Genomic DNA, 14,337 nt, shown 5'->3' on the forward strand with positions numbered 1-14,337 from the left:
CCGGCACGGAGGAGGGGAGGGAGGGATTTCTCTCCCTCTCTCCTCCGTAGCCGACTATTGCCATTCTCGCACTGCACTCGCGGTACACCGGTGTATGCGAGTGCAGTGCGATTTTTCTCTCGCCCCATTCACTTGAATGGATGCGAGAGAAATGAGTCTCGCATTACAGTTGCAGCATGCTGCGATTGTTTTCTCGGTCCGATTAGGGCTGAGAAAATAATCGCTCATGTGTGCTGACACACAGGCTAGAATTGGTCCGAGTGGAATGCGATGTTTTATCGCACTCCACTCGCACCGATTTTCTCGCCGTGTGGCTTAGGGGTGCTTCACACATAGCGAGCTCGCTGCCGAGATCGCTGCTGAGTCACGCTTTTTGTGACGCAGCAGTGACCTCATTAGCGATCTCGCTGTGTGTGACACTGAGCAGCGATCTGGCCCCTGCTGCGAGATCGATGCTCGTTACACACAGCCCTGGTTCGTTTTCTTCAAAGGCGCTCTCCCACTGTGACACACAGATCGCTGTGTGTGACAGCGAGAGAGCGACAAATGAAGCGAGCAGGGAGCAGGAGCCGGCGTCTGGCAGCTGCGGTAAGCTGTAACCAAGATAAACATCGGGTAACCAAGGTGGTTACCCGATATTTACCTTAGTTACCAGCCTCCGCCGCCCTCACGCTGCCTGTGCTGCCGGCTCCGGCTCTCTGCACATGTAGTTGCTGTAAACATCGGGTTAATTAACCCGATGTGTACTGTAGCTAGGAGAGCAAGGAGCCAGCGATAAGCAGTGTGCGCGGCTCCCTGCTCCCTGCACACACAGCTAAGCGGTGTGCGCTGGTAACTAATGTAAACATCGGGTAACCATACCCGATGTTTACCTTAGTTACCAGTGTCCGCAGCTTCCAGACGCCGGCTCCGTGCAAGCGCAGCGTCGCTTGCACGTCGCGGCTGGCTGGGGGCTGGTCACTGGTCGCTGGTGATATCTGCCTGTTTGACAGCTCACCAGCGACCATGTAGCGATGCAGCAGCGATCCTGACCAGGTCAGATCGCTGGTCGGATCGCTGCTGCATCGCTAAAGTGTGAAGGTACCCTTAGGCTTAAAGCTGACAATCTCAGCTATTACTGTTTGCTTTGATCCAGGAGATATGACTATTACTAGCCAGGACATGTCTCATCTGATACACCCTTGGCTACCAACGTATGAGGTATGTCATTGGCAGGGAATATCTTAAATAAATGATAAATTGTAAGTAAACAATAATGGCACTATTCTAAGTTAGGAAAGGCGGCAGTACAATTGTGTAGGAGTATTCAAACAAACAGGTTGGAGCAATCCTGGAGAAAAATGAAAAGCAACAGTAAAGTTTAGGAGAGAGAAGGCAAATTTTAATTTCATTTCCAGTATTAAAGTTAAAATAAAAAATAACATACTTGTTCATTAATAAGAATGTCTCTCAATTTGTAATTTTCAAACCACATGATAATATTATAGACCTAAATGATTAAACGTATGCTTATATGCAGCCAGATGCGCAGTATACGCAGCCTGACGTGACAGTTACAACCTGCAGATGGAAGGCTGTGTATAAATCTATTAGACTGATAGCACCGCACCTTCTAGGGAATCTGTCAGCAGGTTTTTGCTATCTAAGCTGTGGACAGCATGGTAGCAAAAACCTGCTGACAGATTCCCTTTAAAGTGATGGCTGCAGGGTTAGTGCATACATCTCTGTAGATCACACTTCATGTCGCGGTGTTGCTTCATTCCTTTCCTTTCTTAGTGCCGTCTCAGGATAATGGTCTGCAGCACGGAGAATGGTTGAGAGATCCAAATGTTGGATGAGAAGTCTTTATTGTACAATTGGTTGTGTCCCTCAATATGAGGGCTGAAGATGAAGCCGCTGATGGGATTCATTCATAGTTCATGCAGGGTCCTGTCAATCTGGAATTCCTGCTCCTTCAGTATGATCTTGGGTTTCTGCCATCTCTCCTGGGTTGTCCTCACCTTGCTCCGTGCAGAATGCCTCTACAGAACCGACCTCAACTAAAATCAATGGGAAAAAGGCATATAAGGTAATGATCCATCCACTTATCTGTAAACATTTCCTTAGCTAAATGTGCCAGAATTCTGACGTAATCTGAGCCACACAAACTGAATTTCTTGACTTGCACCATCATTTAGATGTGTTTCAGACACTTTTAAAGACATGTCTAACGGCGTGACCTTTTTAAAGGGGTGGGGCTTATCAAGAAAGGGGTGTGATTTAACATGAGACACGACATGCCAAAATATGCACTAAAATTGTTGTACGTGTTTCTGGCTCGTTAGACGTTAGGTTAATGTAGGCCGTATACACCAATATTGATGGGTTTGTACAACGCTAATGTGCAGGTGGGGCATCGGTCAACTGATTGTTAGGGGAGATGTTGAATGGCCTTGTCTGATTTCGGACTGCCGATCACTATGTTCTCCCAGTGTTAAGGCACCACAGATATATTGATCGACAGCTGTCTGATAGGGAGTGCTCATGTATGAGAAAGATGGCTGTCGGTCAAAGCATCGTTTGTCCGACAGCCATCTAATGTGTATGGGGCCTTAAGACTAGGCAGGCTTAGAATATCAAAGAGCCTTAAGAACTATGGTAAATCTGATGCATTTTAAGGCTCTCTAGCCTAAGGCTGGCTTTACACGTTGCAACATCGCTACCTATATATCGTCGGGGTCACGTCGTTAGTGACGCACATCCGGTGCCGGTAGCGACATCGAAATGTGTAAATCCTAGGTGCGACGATGAACGAGCGTTAAAAAAAAAAAAAAAAAAAAAAAAAATCGCTGATCTGTGTCACGTCGTTCATTTCCATAATGTCGTTACTGATGCAGATACGATGTTGTTTGTCGTTCCTGCAGCACCACACATCGCTGTGTGTGAAACCGCAGGAACGACAAATATCTCCTTACCTGCGCCCGCCATCCACCGGCAATGCGGAAGGGAGAAGGTGGGCGGGATGTTACGTCCCGCTCATCACCGCCCCTCCGCTTCTATTGGCCGGCCGCTTAGTGACGCCGCAGTGACGTCGCTGTGACGCCGAACACACCTCCCTCTTGAAGGAGGGATTGCTCGGCGGTCACAGCGACGTCACCGACCAGGTATGTGCATGTGAAGCTGCCGTAGCGATAATGTTCGCTACGGCAGCAAGCACCAGATATCGCATGTACGACGTGAGCGGGTGCTATCGCGCTCGACATAGCTAGCAATTGCTAGCAATGTCGCAGCGTGTAAAGCCCACCTAAGTTTGCCCTAAGAATTAGAAAGTAGTGATGAATATGCCCCATTGTCTTACAGGCCGGCTTTGATCGCAGCAACCATGTAGCCATTACACTGAAGCCAATGTAGAATTCGAGTTCACCGTCTATGCACCTTATGGCTTTGGCTCAGCTGCGACTTTTGGCAATGTGACAGGTGAGATTAAGGATATGAGACAATATAGTGAAAGATGGTTGGAATTATAATAATTTTGTCAAGTTTCCCAGACCTGGTCACAGTAACCTGCCATGTTATTGCAGCCATTACTTTCGTGACCGCTACCTATGTTTGCAACTTATTTAAGTAAATATAATATTCTATATTCCAATGAATGTTGACAACATGGTACATTTACAAAGAAAAACCATCAGCATGAAATAAACGCACTGATTTTAGCAGATTGTGATATAAGTGCGATTATAGTGTCATTTTAATAATGTAATTAATATCTGCAGTGCAATGTGCTGTGAACTAGGAGTCCGGCACGTGCCCGAGCTGTGGGCTTCTCTCGACCACAAGCTGCTGGTTACCAGCATTCCCGTTACTGTGCTAGAGATTTCTTGCTATGCACAGTAAGGCCCAGTACCCAAGCTGTGTAGTTTCGACTCGTATTTTCAGAAATCTGCAGCAAAATCTGCATGTCCATTGTGAAGCCAGCAAAGTCTATGAGAATTCAGAAGTGCTGTGCCCACGTTGCTTATTTTTCCCTTTCGTATTTGGTGCAGGAAAAAAAGAAATGTGCACCAAATATGCAAGGGAAAAATACTCAAGGTGGGCACAGCACTTCTGAATTCTCCAACCAGTGACTGCCTGACTGCAGTTTGCAACGTCATGTCTGCTCTCCATCTGAAACTTAACCTTTCCAAAACTGAACTTCTTCTTTTCTCTCAGTCTCCCAACCTTCCTAAACCGGACATCTCCCTCTCTGTGTGTGGCACAACGATAAGTCCTAGGTAGCAAGCTCGCTGTCTGGGTGTTATACTTGACACTGATCTTTCCTTCCCCTCCCACATACAATCTCTTGCCCGCACCTGCCGCTTGCAACTCAAGAACATCTCTAGAATCCGCCCCTTTCTCACAATGGAAACGACAAAAACCCTTACCGTGGCCCTGATCCACTCTCGCCTTGACTACTGTAACTCTCTATTAATTGCTCTCCCCCTAACTAGACTCTCTCCTCTACAGTCCATCCTTAATGCAGCAGCCAGGGTCACCTATCTGGCTAACCGCTACTCAGATGCCTCTGCTCTGTGCCACTCATTGCACTGGCTGCTCATATATCACAGGATCCAATTCAAACTGCTTGTTTTCACCCACAAAGCTCTCCACAGTGCGGCACCCCCCACATCTCCGTCCTCGTCTCTGTCTATCACTCCACACGTTCACTACGCTCTGCAAATGACTTTTGACTAAGATCCACACTAATTCGTATCTCCCACTCCCGGATCCAAGACTTCTTCCGAGCTGCACCAATCCTCTGGAACGCTCTACCCCAAGAAGTTAGGACGAAATCACAACTTACTCAGCTTCAGACACTCCCTAAAAACGCATCTTTTTAGGGCGGCCTATCACACTCCCTAGCCAAACTAAATTCACATAGTCCCTCCACAACGTCTCAGAACACAACCCCATGTCAAATACCATGGCACCCAAATGCATTTCAAGGTTCTGGCCAACTGGTTCAGGCAGCCATTCTATCCCCCATTTCCTTGAGATGGTTGGATTGTCATTGTAAATAAGCACTTGTACCTTCCCCCCCCATCTCATTGTAGATTGTAAGCTCTCAGGAGCAGGGTTGTCTTTTTTCCCGCTAAATATTGTATTTTCTATAACTGTTACTTGTTTGTATATGATCCTCCTGTTGCGGAATATGTTGACGCTATAGAAATAAAGATTATAATTATTAATTATTATTATTATTATTATTATCATTATTATTAAGCGACAACCAGGAGTGGGTAATAAATTCAGATGTGGTGACGTGTTTCTATTATACGTGTCCTCTGATTGTTCCACTCCTGGTTTGTCTTACAAATACTGAGGGAAAAAACTCACCAAATACTCGGGTGCACCATTGGTGGATACACACAGATGAGGCCCTTGTGCAAGAACAGTATATGGGCCCTTTGCAGTCCAATAACTCATTATAATGCACAATTCCACCAGTTTTGTAGGTGGTAACGGCCCTCTTAAGTCTTGGGCCTTTTTTCGGAGGCACAGGTTGCATAAATGATATTTCCAACCCTGGTGTGCACGTGGCCTGGAGAAAGCTCTCAGTCAATCAATATCGGATGTGACTAGTCTACAGGTGTCAGGATTCCTCTGTGCAGAGCATCTTGCACACTAGGAGATGCTCTACTGTGCTTTCCTGGACTACTAAGCTGACAGTGACACAATTCCTCTGTGCAGAGCATCTTGCACATTAGGAGATGGTCTGCTGTGTTTGCCTGAGCTACTGAGCTGGCAGGTTGATTGACAGCACAGGATTCCATTCTGGTTCTGGGAGTGTGCTGATTACTCAGGTGTCTCATCTTCCTGGTATTTGCTTTACTTCTTTACTAAGCTTGCTCTCCCAGAACCTTGCCAGTCATACATTTTGGTTCTGTAGTTGGGTTGTTGGCCTGTGTTCCTGCTAGTGTTCTGATCTTTGAGTCTTGACCCCAGGCCATTGTTTGACTCTTCTCTGCCCGCTCCCTGTTCCTGTCATGACCTCCTGGCTTTTGACCTTGGACCATTACCTGATCACATTTCAGTTTTCTTCCTAAATTTATTACGTGCCCTCCTCGAATTCTCACCCTGGGATTATGACCTGACTATGCTTCTGTGTACTCCCTGTATCCCTAAGTGTCCCCCTGTTACCAGACCCCAGCTTGCCTGACTACTCTTCTGTCTGTACTATCCATAAGTAGTGACTTGCATTAAAAAGGGCTCTCAAAGGAGTGTAACTCGAAGATAAACCTTGAAGGGTTTGAAATAAAAAAGGGACACACGCGGCAAAGGAGTGCAACTAATAAACTGCAAGTCTCCCAAAAAACTAACACCGCTCTAGGCATTAGACTCACCGTTCACATACACAGGCAATTAATAACATTCAGTTTGGGAGAAAATAGGGGAGTGCTGAATTTTGAATACTGCACAAAGAATCAACAATGTGGCTTAACAACCATGGAGGATTGATCTCTTCATCTGCATTATTCAGGTAATATGTGACAGTCTCTATAGAGCTGGTGTATTAAAGGATATTTCAGCTATATAATGTGTTCTTACCAATGGTTGACTGGTTGTCTAGAATCCGAATAGGAATTGGGTGTAGCTCCCCAAGCAGAATCTGGTGCACTTCTCCAGACATGCCAGATATTGGATCTTCCACAGTCACCAGTTGCCCCATGCTGACTAAGTGATTGTGACCGGTGACTGCTGACAAAGAGCAGTCGTTCTGTTGACTTTGCAAGTGACCAAGCAAAAGGGGCTGACTACTTGTTCCAGCATTTAATAGACCTGGCTGACTGACTGCGATAAGAGAGGTTGTCCCATCAGAAGATGTAAATGATTGGGACTCATGATTCACTGTAATTAGCGCTGTTGTGCCATCAGAAGAAGTAAAGGACGGCGTTTGTGGGTTCACAGTAATTAATGCTGCGGTTTCATCAGGAGATGTGAATGGAGAAGACTGTTGGTTCACCGCAATAAGGGCAGTTGTTCCATCCGGTGATGTAAAAGAGGACTGCAACTGGAGACTCTGGAGAAAACACAAAATATATATAATGTACAGAGTTACTTTTATAGATATTAGTACATGAAAAGCTCCTCAGTTTATAGAACAGTATAACTTGCTATCATACGAAGGTAGTCAAAGCCACCCAAAAACGAGGATCCTTTTCTGTCCACAGATTAAAGAGAACCGGTCATTGGATTCTTGTGCCCAAATCACAAGAAGAATGAATCAGAGCCCGGCTGCACAACTGCAGTTAGGTATGCGCTCCTCTGAAATGTAGAGTTTCGAGAAAACATTCTTTGACATCAGGTCAGGAACTATAAGGAGGCACCTAACTAGTCCTGTACGGCCCCGGCTGACTTCTCCCTGCCCCGCTTCAGCTAACTGACAGATATTTTCCTATGTGCACACATGGGAGAGACCCATCAATCATCTGGAGAAGGGCAATAAGAAGCCAGCCAGGGCTGCATCAGACTGTACTGAGAGATCTGAATAGTTAGTCAATGCATTCTCCGGCCGGCTTTTCAAACTTCTTAATCGCGGTGCCAGGCTCTAATAGATGTTGCCAATGGTCTGAGTAGCATAAATCTATGGACAGGCTCACTTTAATATTTATGGCTGCTAACTGGTGATGAGCGAGCACTACCATGCTCGGGTGCTCGGTAATTGTAACGAGCATTGGGTGCTCGGATGGCCGCGACTTGAGTATCCTAGCATGATGAAAGTCAATGGGGGACTAGAGCATTTTTGGAGCACAATGGCTCTGGAAAAGTGCTATGATACTTCCCAAAAAGAAATCCATCAAAATCTGCACACCAAAATACAATTAGCTAGCACCCAAGCATGGTAGTGCTCGCTCATCACTACTGCTAACATCTTTTGTTTTTTTTTTGTTTGCAGAATAATCGTCACTCCAATATGATCAGTACTGTATCCATGCTCATCCATCATCCCTCCACAGTGATAACCTATGAAGTGATGCTTACATGGGGTTATTAAAACACTGTGATTCTAGGTGAGTGATATGTAAAGAAACCATGTAGTGCAGTTTTTGCACATTTCTGATTTAGCTTTATTCCAACATGGTATTTTGAGGGATATCTCCACTATTTTTATGAGTGATTGCACTAATTCAGCTACAAAATTGAAGCAAGTTTGTAAATAGGCTAGTGGGACAAATAGGTTTGCACAGCTTCTCTGCAGAGCCATGTGTCTCCATGGTAACAGACTACAAACAAGGCATTATGTAGTCTGATCCTGCCACCATGTATTCCCAACATGCTGGTAACATTTTACTTGTTTACAGCACAGTAAAGCAATCACATTTTTAAGTCTTCACAGTTTATCTATCAACGTGCAGACAAAATATTATGAGTCTCCATCAGTTTTGAGGAATAAACTAAATACAGTACATACTGTATGTCCTTAGACAAATATAAAAATAATTCCATTATAAAGAGTTATGGAGTATTCACATAACATACCATAAAGCATTGGATTGAGAGGTGCATTCAGTTTTTTAACATTATGGTTTGTCTGATCTTATTAAATGGGTCTATGCTGATAGATCTTGGCAAAACTAACCAAATATCTTCCATTTATAAGTTTTCCAATTCTCTGACTATCTCCATAGTTCTTTTTTTAACTGTTTACAGCTCATTGTCAAGACAACTGGCCACCACTGCCAGCCAGGAGCGGTGGCCTAGCTTACATAGTCCTGCCCATGTATTTTTTTTATATGAAAACTGACCAGATCTCTGGGAGGTGCGCGTAACCCCCTTACTTGGTCACCTCTTATCAGGACTATTCAGCTGTATTGACTGGGGACTATGCTATAACACTCCTGACCTCACCCGTTCCCATTAGTCTGTCATTCAGTAGAACCGCCCCCAGAAAGAGCGGAAGGACATGGAGGAGACATCAATGAGGAAAATGTGTTCACAGGCTATGGTCTCCTTTGATATTAAGAAAAAAAAAATTAAGAAGTGCTTACATATGCTACCATGTGGGACAAGCCTATAACCTGCAGTAACCCTCAGTCTACAGTACCACCGCAGACCAGATCTGCCCTCACCTACTGTATCCTCACCCCTCCCCTGTAGACTGTGAGCCCTAGCCGCAGGGTCCTCTCACCTCCTGTACATGTATGTGCCTTGTACTGTTCATGATTATTGTACTTGTCTAGGTATGCCTTTTTCCACATATAAAGCGCCATGGAATAAATGGCACTATAATAATAATAATAATAATAATGTGTGTGTACATAAGAAATAGCACCATTTCTGGCTGTTATATGACCTGTATGTGGCACTTTCACCAGTTTTTCCTTCTGCATTCTTGGTCTCTAATCCTCAGTTGACCTGAGCTCATCTCCTGTGTGGATGAAGCATGGCTACCATGTCTTTTGTGTTTGTCTGCCTTTGACTTCTGTGGGTAGAATGTAACCTGATCTGCCAGTGAACTTTCTTAATTTCTCAAGATTGATTTTATCCGGCTATTATTATATTTGACAATGGATGATCAGTGTAGAAGATGGGGGTTCTGTAACTGTCATTCTTTCATTTATCTGCACCTATTCTTACTTGCTTCATGTAGCAGTTTCCCTCCCAAAAATGCGTTCTGGAATGGTAGGTCTGTGTGTCCAGTGTGCTGCTGCCCACTATAGCTCTTATGAGACAGCACAGCTTCATTGGGCTGCCGTGAGGGCTTCAAAGAAATGGCGCCCTGGGTCGGTGCATGTGCAGATTGATCTATCGGCTCAATGACAAGCCGATATCTCATCTGTGCACGTGCCACCTCCAGGCGACATTTTCCTTAAGTCTGCTATTGGAAGATCATGGGCTGGAGGCAGCGAGTGCGCAGATGAGATCTTGAGTTGAGAGCTCCATCTGCACACTCGCCGACTCTGGGCTCCATTACCTGAAGCCCTGACCACCCGCGGCCCCAGCACAGCCGCCGCCGCCCTAACCCAGCTCAGCTCAGCCACCACATCATCAGCAGCAGCCCCTGCACAGCCGCCACAGCCCCTGCACAGCCGCCACAGCCCCTGCACAGCTGCTGCAGCATTGCCCCTGCTTCCTGCTACCCCTCTTCACCACCCCCAGTAAGCTACATTTGGACTATAAGACACACCCCTCATTTTACTCCCAAATCTTTGGGAGGAAAAGTGAGTCTAAGGGTACCTTCACACTTTAGCGATGCAGCAGCAATCCGACCAGCGATCTGACCTGGTCAGGATCGCTGCTGCATCGCTACATGGTCGCTGGTGAGCTGTCAAACAGGCAGATCTCACCAGCGACCAATGACCAGCCCCCAGCCAGCAGCGACGTGCAAGCGACGCTGCGCTTGCACGGAGCCGGCGTCTGGAAGCTGCGGACACTGGTAACTAAGGTAAACATCGGGTATGGTTACCCGATGTTTACCTTAGTTACCAGCTCACACCGCTTAACTTAGCATGTGCAGGGAGCAGGAGCCGGCACTGGCAGCATGAGAGCTGCGGAGGCTGGTAACGAAGGTAAATATCGGGTAACCACCTTGGTTACCCGATGTTTACCTTGGTTACAGCTTACCGCAGGCTGTCAGACGCCGGCTCTTGCTCCCTGCACATTCAGGATTGTTGCTCTCTCGCTGTCACACACAGCGATGTGTGCTTATCAGCGGGAGAGCAACAATAAAAAAATGAACCAGGGCTGTGTGTAACGAGCAGCGATCTCACAGCAGGGGCCAGATCGCTGCTCAGTGTCACACACAGCGAGATTGCTAATGAGGTCACAAAAACCGTGACTCAGCAGCGATCTCGCTGTGTGTGAAGTACCCCTTATAATCCGAAAAATATGGTAGTTACTTTGTAATCTAAGATCAACTGTGAAGATGCAGACATCAGTGCTGCCACTATTTAGAAAGTGATCAATCAGGATTGTATAATACAAAAATACCTCCTCTAGGTTACTTTAGTAGAAGCCAAAGGAATCACCAACCTGCAGCTGTGCAAAGATTTTGGGTTGCAAAGAGGTTAATGAAGAGATGAGCTGAGCGGTATCCTGACAGTCGTCTTCATTTGAGGAATTCTGAACTTTTATTATTGAATCTTGTTCTAAGAAAACAAAAACAAGGACATTAATAAAGATTGGGATCATCAAATTGTAAGTCCATTATTCCAACGACAGAACACAGTAATACTGAGTTTGTGCGCACAGTCTATACACTGATTATTGAAATTGACTCTTCAGATAATTCGCTGGTACGTTGCACCCACATCTGCAATGTGTACGTGTAGGATATCCCTACAACTGCTGGGCTTGTGCTGGTGGATGGAGTCCCGAAGCTGGAAAGGTGGCTCGCTCTGTGACGGAAGGAATCCTGCTTTGGGTGCATTGCTGTGCGGCATAGGGACTAGTAATAACGTAATGGGAATCTCCTACTGAACTGAATAGTTGCCACATAACACACTTAATAGCAGATGATTCGGAGGTGTATATGAATCAAATACAGACATTACCCTTAATAAAGTATATTAATAAAAGCCTAATGTATAGTCTTCTGTGCAGGTATTTGCAGAATAAAGTGAAGATTTAAAAAAGAAAAATAAATAAATAAATAAAAAAAAAAATAGAAAAAAAATAAATAAATAAAAAATTAGAACTAATTGGTAAGAGATCCTATGGCTAGTTCACCAGGGCCCATTTTGTGTCCTCCTGTGCTTTCCCAATCAGGCCAATCCTCCTAAAACATTTACTATAATATGTAGTACAGACAAGTACAGCCAAATAATAACAAAAATATAGCGTACCTTCATGAGAGGAGGATTCAAAGGTCACTGTAACCATTTCATTGAGGACACCCCCGCTGTCAGAAGTCCACTGAAGCTTCAAGAATATAATCATGTATATAAGTCAGTATGTACCATATAAAATACATTACGTCTGCAAACAAAGGTTAAATAGTAAAAGATCTGGAGGTATTATATAACCCAACCCACTACATGTAAAGTTATCTCAAGTATTAAAAGTAATCTTGTACAAAGTTTTTGCCACCTAATCAGAGAATAGCATGATGTACAGAGAGAGACCCTGATTCCAGTCATGTGTCACTTCCTGGGCTGCTCAATGTAGTTTTGATAAAATCGCAATTTTATCATCAGGAAATTATTACAAGAGGACTGATAAACCTGCTGCTATGTAGGCCAGCATAATGAGGAGTTCTGTATAATCCCACCCCCACCACTGATTGGTAGGTGTACACAGAAAGCTGCCAATCAGTGATGTGGGCGGGGTTATATTAAAGGGAACCTGTCAGGTGCAATATGCACCCAGAACTACGAGCAGTTCTGGGTGCATATTGCTGATTCCTGCCTAACCTGCCTGTCCTGCCTTAGAAAAAGTATTTCTAAAGATCTTTTATCTTATGCTAATGAGCGCGGGGACTAGTCCCAAAGGCGTTATATCGCCCGACTAGTCCGTCCTCTTAGCATGGCAGCACACCCACAAGGACGTGCTAACACCATGCTATTCAATGCAGCGTCACCAGAGATGCAGCGCGTACCTGTGTTCGCTGTGACCACGCTTCTGAATGCCGGGCATTTCTGGTCATGTGCACTATGAAGCCGGGTGTACACGTCCCGACTTCAGTAGGTCTACTGCGCATGACTTAAAGTGCCGGGGCATTCAGCCTCAGCGTTCACCGCGGACACAGGTACGCGCGGACGCTGCATTGAATAGCATGTTAGTACGCTCATTTGGGCGTGCTAACATGCTAAGAGGACGGACTAGTTGGGGAATATAATGCCCTTGGGACTAGTCCCCGCGCTAATTGGCATAAGATAAAAGATCTTTAGAAATACTTTTTCTAAAGATTTCTTTATCTATGCTAGTGTATACAGGGACAGTTAGGCAGGGATTAGAAATTTGCACCCAGACCTGCTCGTGGTTCTGGCTGCATATTGGACCTTACAGGTTTCCTTTAAGGAACTGGTAGATCTGCAACAGATAAAACAGTGATTTTTACAAAAAATACAACAAGCAGGCCAGTAAGTGACACATGACTGGAATCAGCCTTTCGGCCTCCACATCGTGCTGCTCTCAGATGGGGAAAAAAAACCTGGTAACATATTCCCTTTAAAGCCTTTAGTGATCTGATATTGGCTTTTCTACATGAAACTAAAGGAGGGCAGCAAGAGCCAGACACTGCGCTCTCCAGAGTGTAGCTCCTCCATGCAAGATATCATCTGATGGTAAAGGTTAGGCTTTTGTTCAGGTGTCTGCGCAAAATTTCGTGATTTTAAATGTGATGGTGTGGATTCCTTCATCGGAAATACATATACAAACATACATACATACACTCTGCTTTATATATTAGATTGAGCCATGCAGCAATAGGCAGTATTATTTTCCCACTGTCTATATTTTAGATGGTTTAGCTGTACTTCCGCCTCCATCTTCCAAATTTAAGATAAAAAAAATATATATTTTTTTATTAAATCCATATAAAATCCCCCATGTACTGATTTCACTTACTGATCTTGGAATAGTCTCCTGGTCATAGACGAGTTCTCCATTTCCCAGGGCTTTTTGTGCTTCATGGATGTGGTTCTTCAGGTCATTTACAGTTGGGAAGTAGCACAAATTATGCCGTTCCGGCATCTCATCTGGTTTGAAGAGTTCTCGTTCTACAAATTTCCTAAAATGAAGACCGAAAATAATAGGAATTAATGTGGCGTATTCTTAGACCGTGCAAACATAAACTAGACAGTCTTAAATGTGCCAATATGATCAGTGGTTCATGAGGTTTGATGTCTGATTTTAAAAAAGTCTAGTCCAAGTCCACGTTTCCATCGCCTATTAGTTGGCTTACTATGTGACATAATTTGGTGTATTGTGTCGCATGCTACGCCACACTTTTTCCTCGATAAACCACACACCCATTTTCAGCAAAGTCTCACCCCTTTGTCAACTAGTAGAAAAAGTCATAAAAGAAGGGAATTTTGTTTACTTACCGTAAATTCCTTTTCTTCTAGCTCCAATTGGGAGACCCAGACACTTGGGTGTATAGCTATGCCTCCGGAGGCCACACAAAGTATTACACTAAAAGTGTAAAGCCCCTCCCCTTCTGCCTATACACCCCCCGTGCCTCACGGGCTCCTCAGTTTTGGTGCAAAAGCAAGAAGGAGAAAAAAATTATAAATTGGTTTAAAGTAAATTCAATCCGAAGGAATATCGGAGAACTGAAACCATTCAACATGAACAACATGTGTACACAAAAAACAGGGGCGGGTGCTGGGTCTCCCAATTGGAGCTAGAAGAAAAGGAATTTATGGTAAGTAAACA

General features: G+C 44.7%; 1 protein-coding gene across 2 annotated transcripts in view; it reads right to left on the bottom strand.

The window, feature by feature from the left end:
* Nucleotides 1–1,397: 1,397 nt before the first annotated feature.
* Nucleotides 1,398–14,337, bottom strand: part of CARF (calcium responsive transcription factor) — a 58,800-nt gene continuing 45,860 nt past the window's right edge. For both annotated transcript variants that reach the window (XM_075318972.1, XM_075318971.1), the window contains exons 11-15: nucleotides 13,528–13,690; nucleotides 11,805–11,880; nucleotides 10,993–11,108; nucleotides 6,568–7,039; nucleotides 1,398–2,039 (exon numbers count right to left, since the gene is read on the bottom strand). In XM_075318972.1, the coding sequence (XP_075175087.1) occupies nucleotides 1,933–2,039; nucleotides 6,568–7,039; nucleotides 10,993–11,108; nucleotides 11,805–11,880; nucleotides 13,528–13,690 (934 nt within the window). In that variant the 3' untranslated portion in view covers nucleotides 1,398–1,932. The remainder of the gene's footprint in view (nucleotides 2,040–6,567; nucleotides 7,040–10,992; nucleotides 11,109–11,804; nucleotides 11,881–13,527; nucleotides 13,691–14,337) is intronic.

This window comes from Anomaloglossus baeobatrachus, chromosome 7, assembly GCF_048569485.1.
Source record: "Anomaloglossus baeobatrachus isolate aAnoBae1 chromosome 7, aAnoBae1.hap1, whole genome shotgun sequence".
In the NCBI taxonomy this organism is placed as follows: domain Eukaryota; kingdom Metazoa; phylum Chordata; class Amphibia; order Anura; family Aromobatidae; genus Anomaloglossus; species Anomaloglossus baeobatrachus.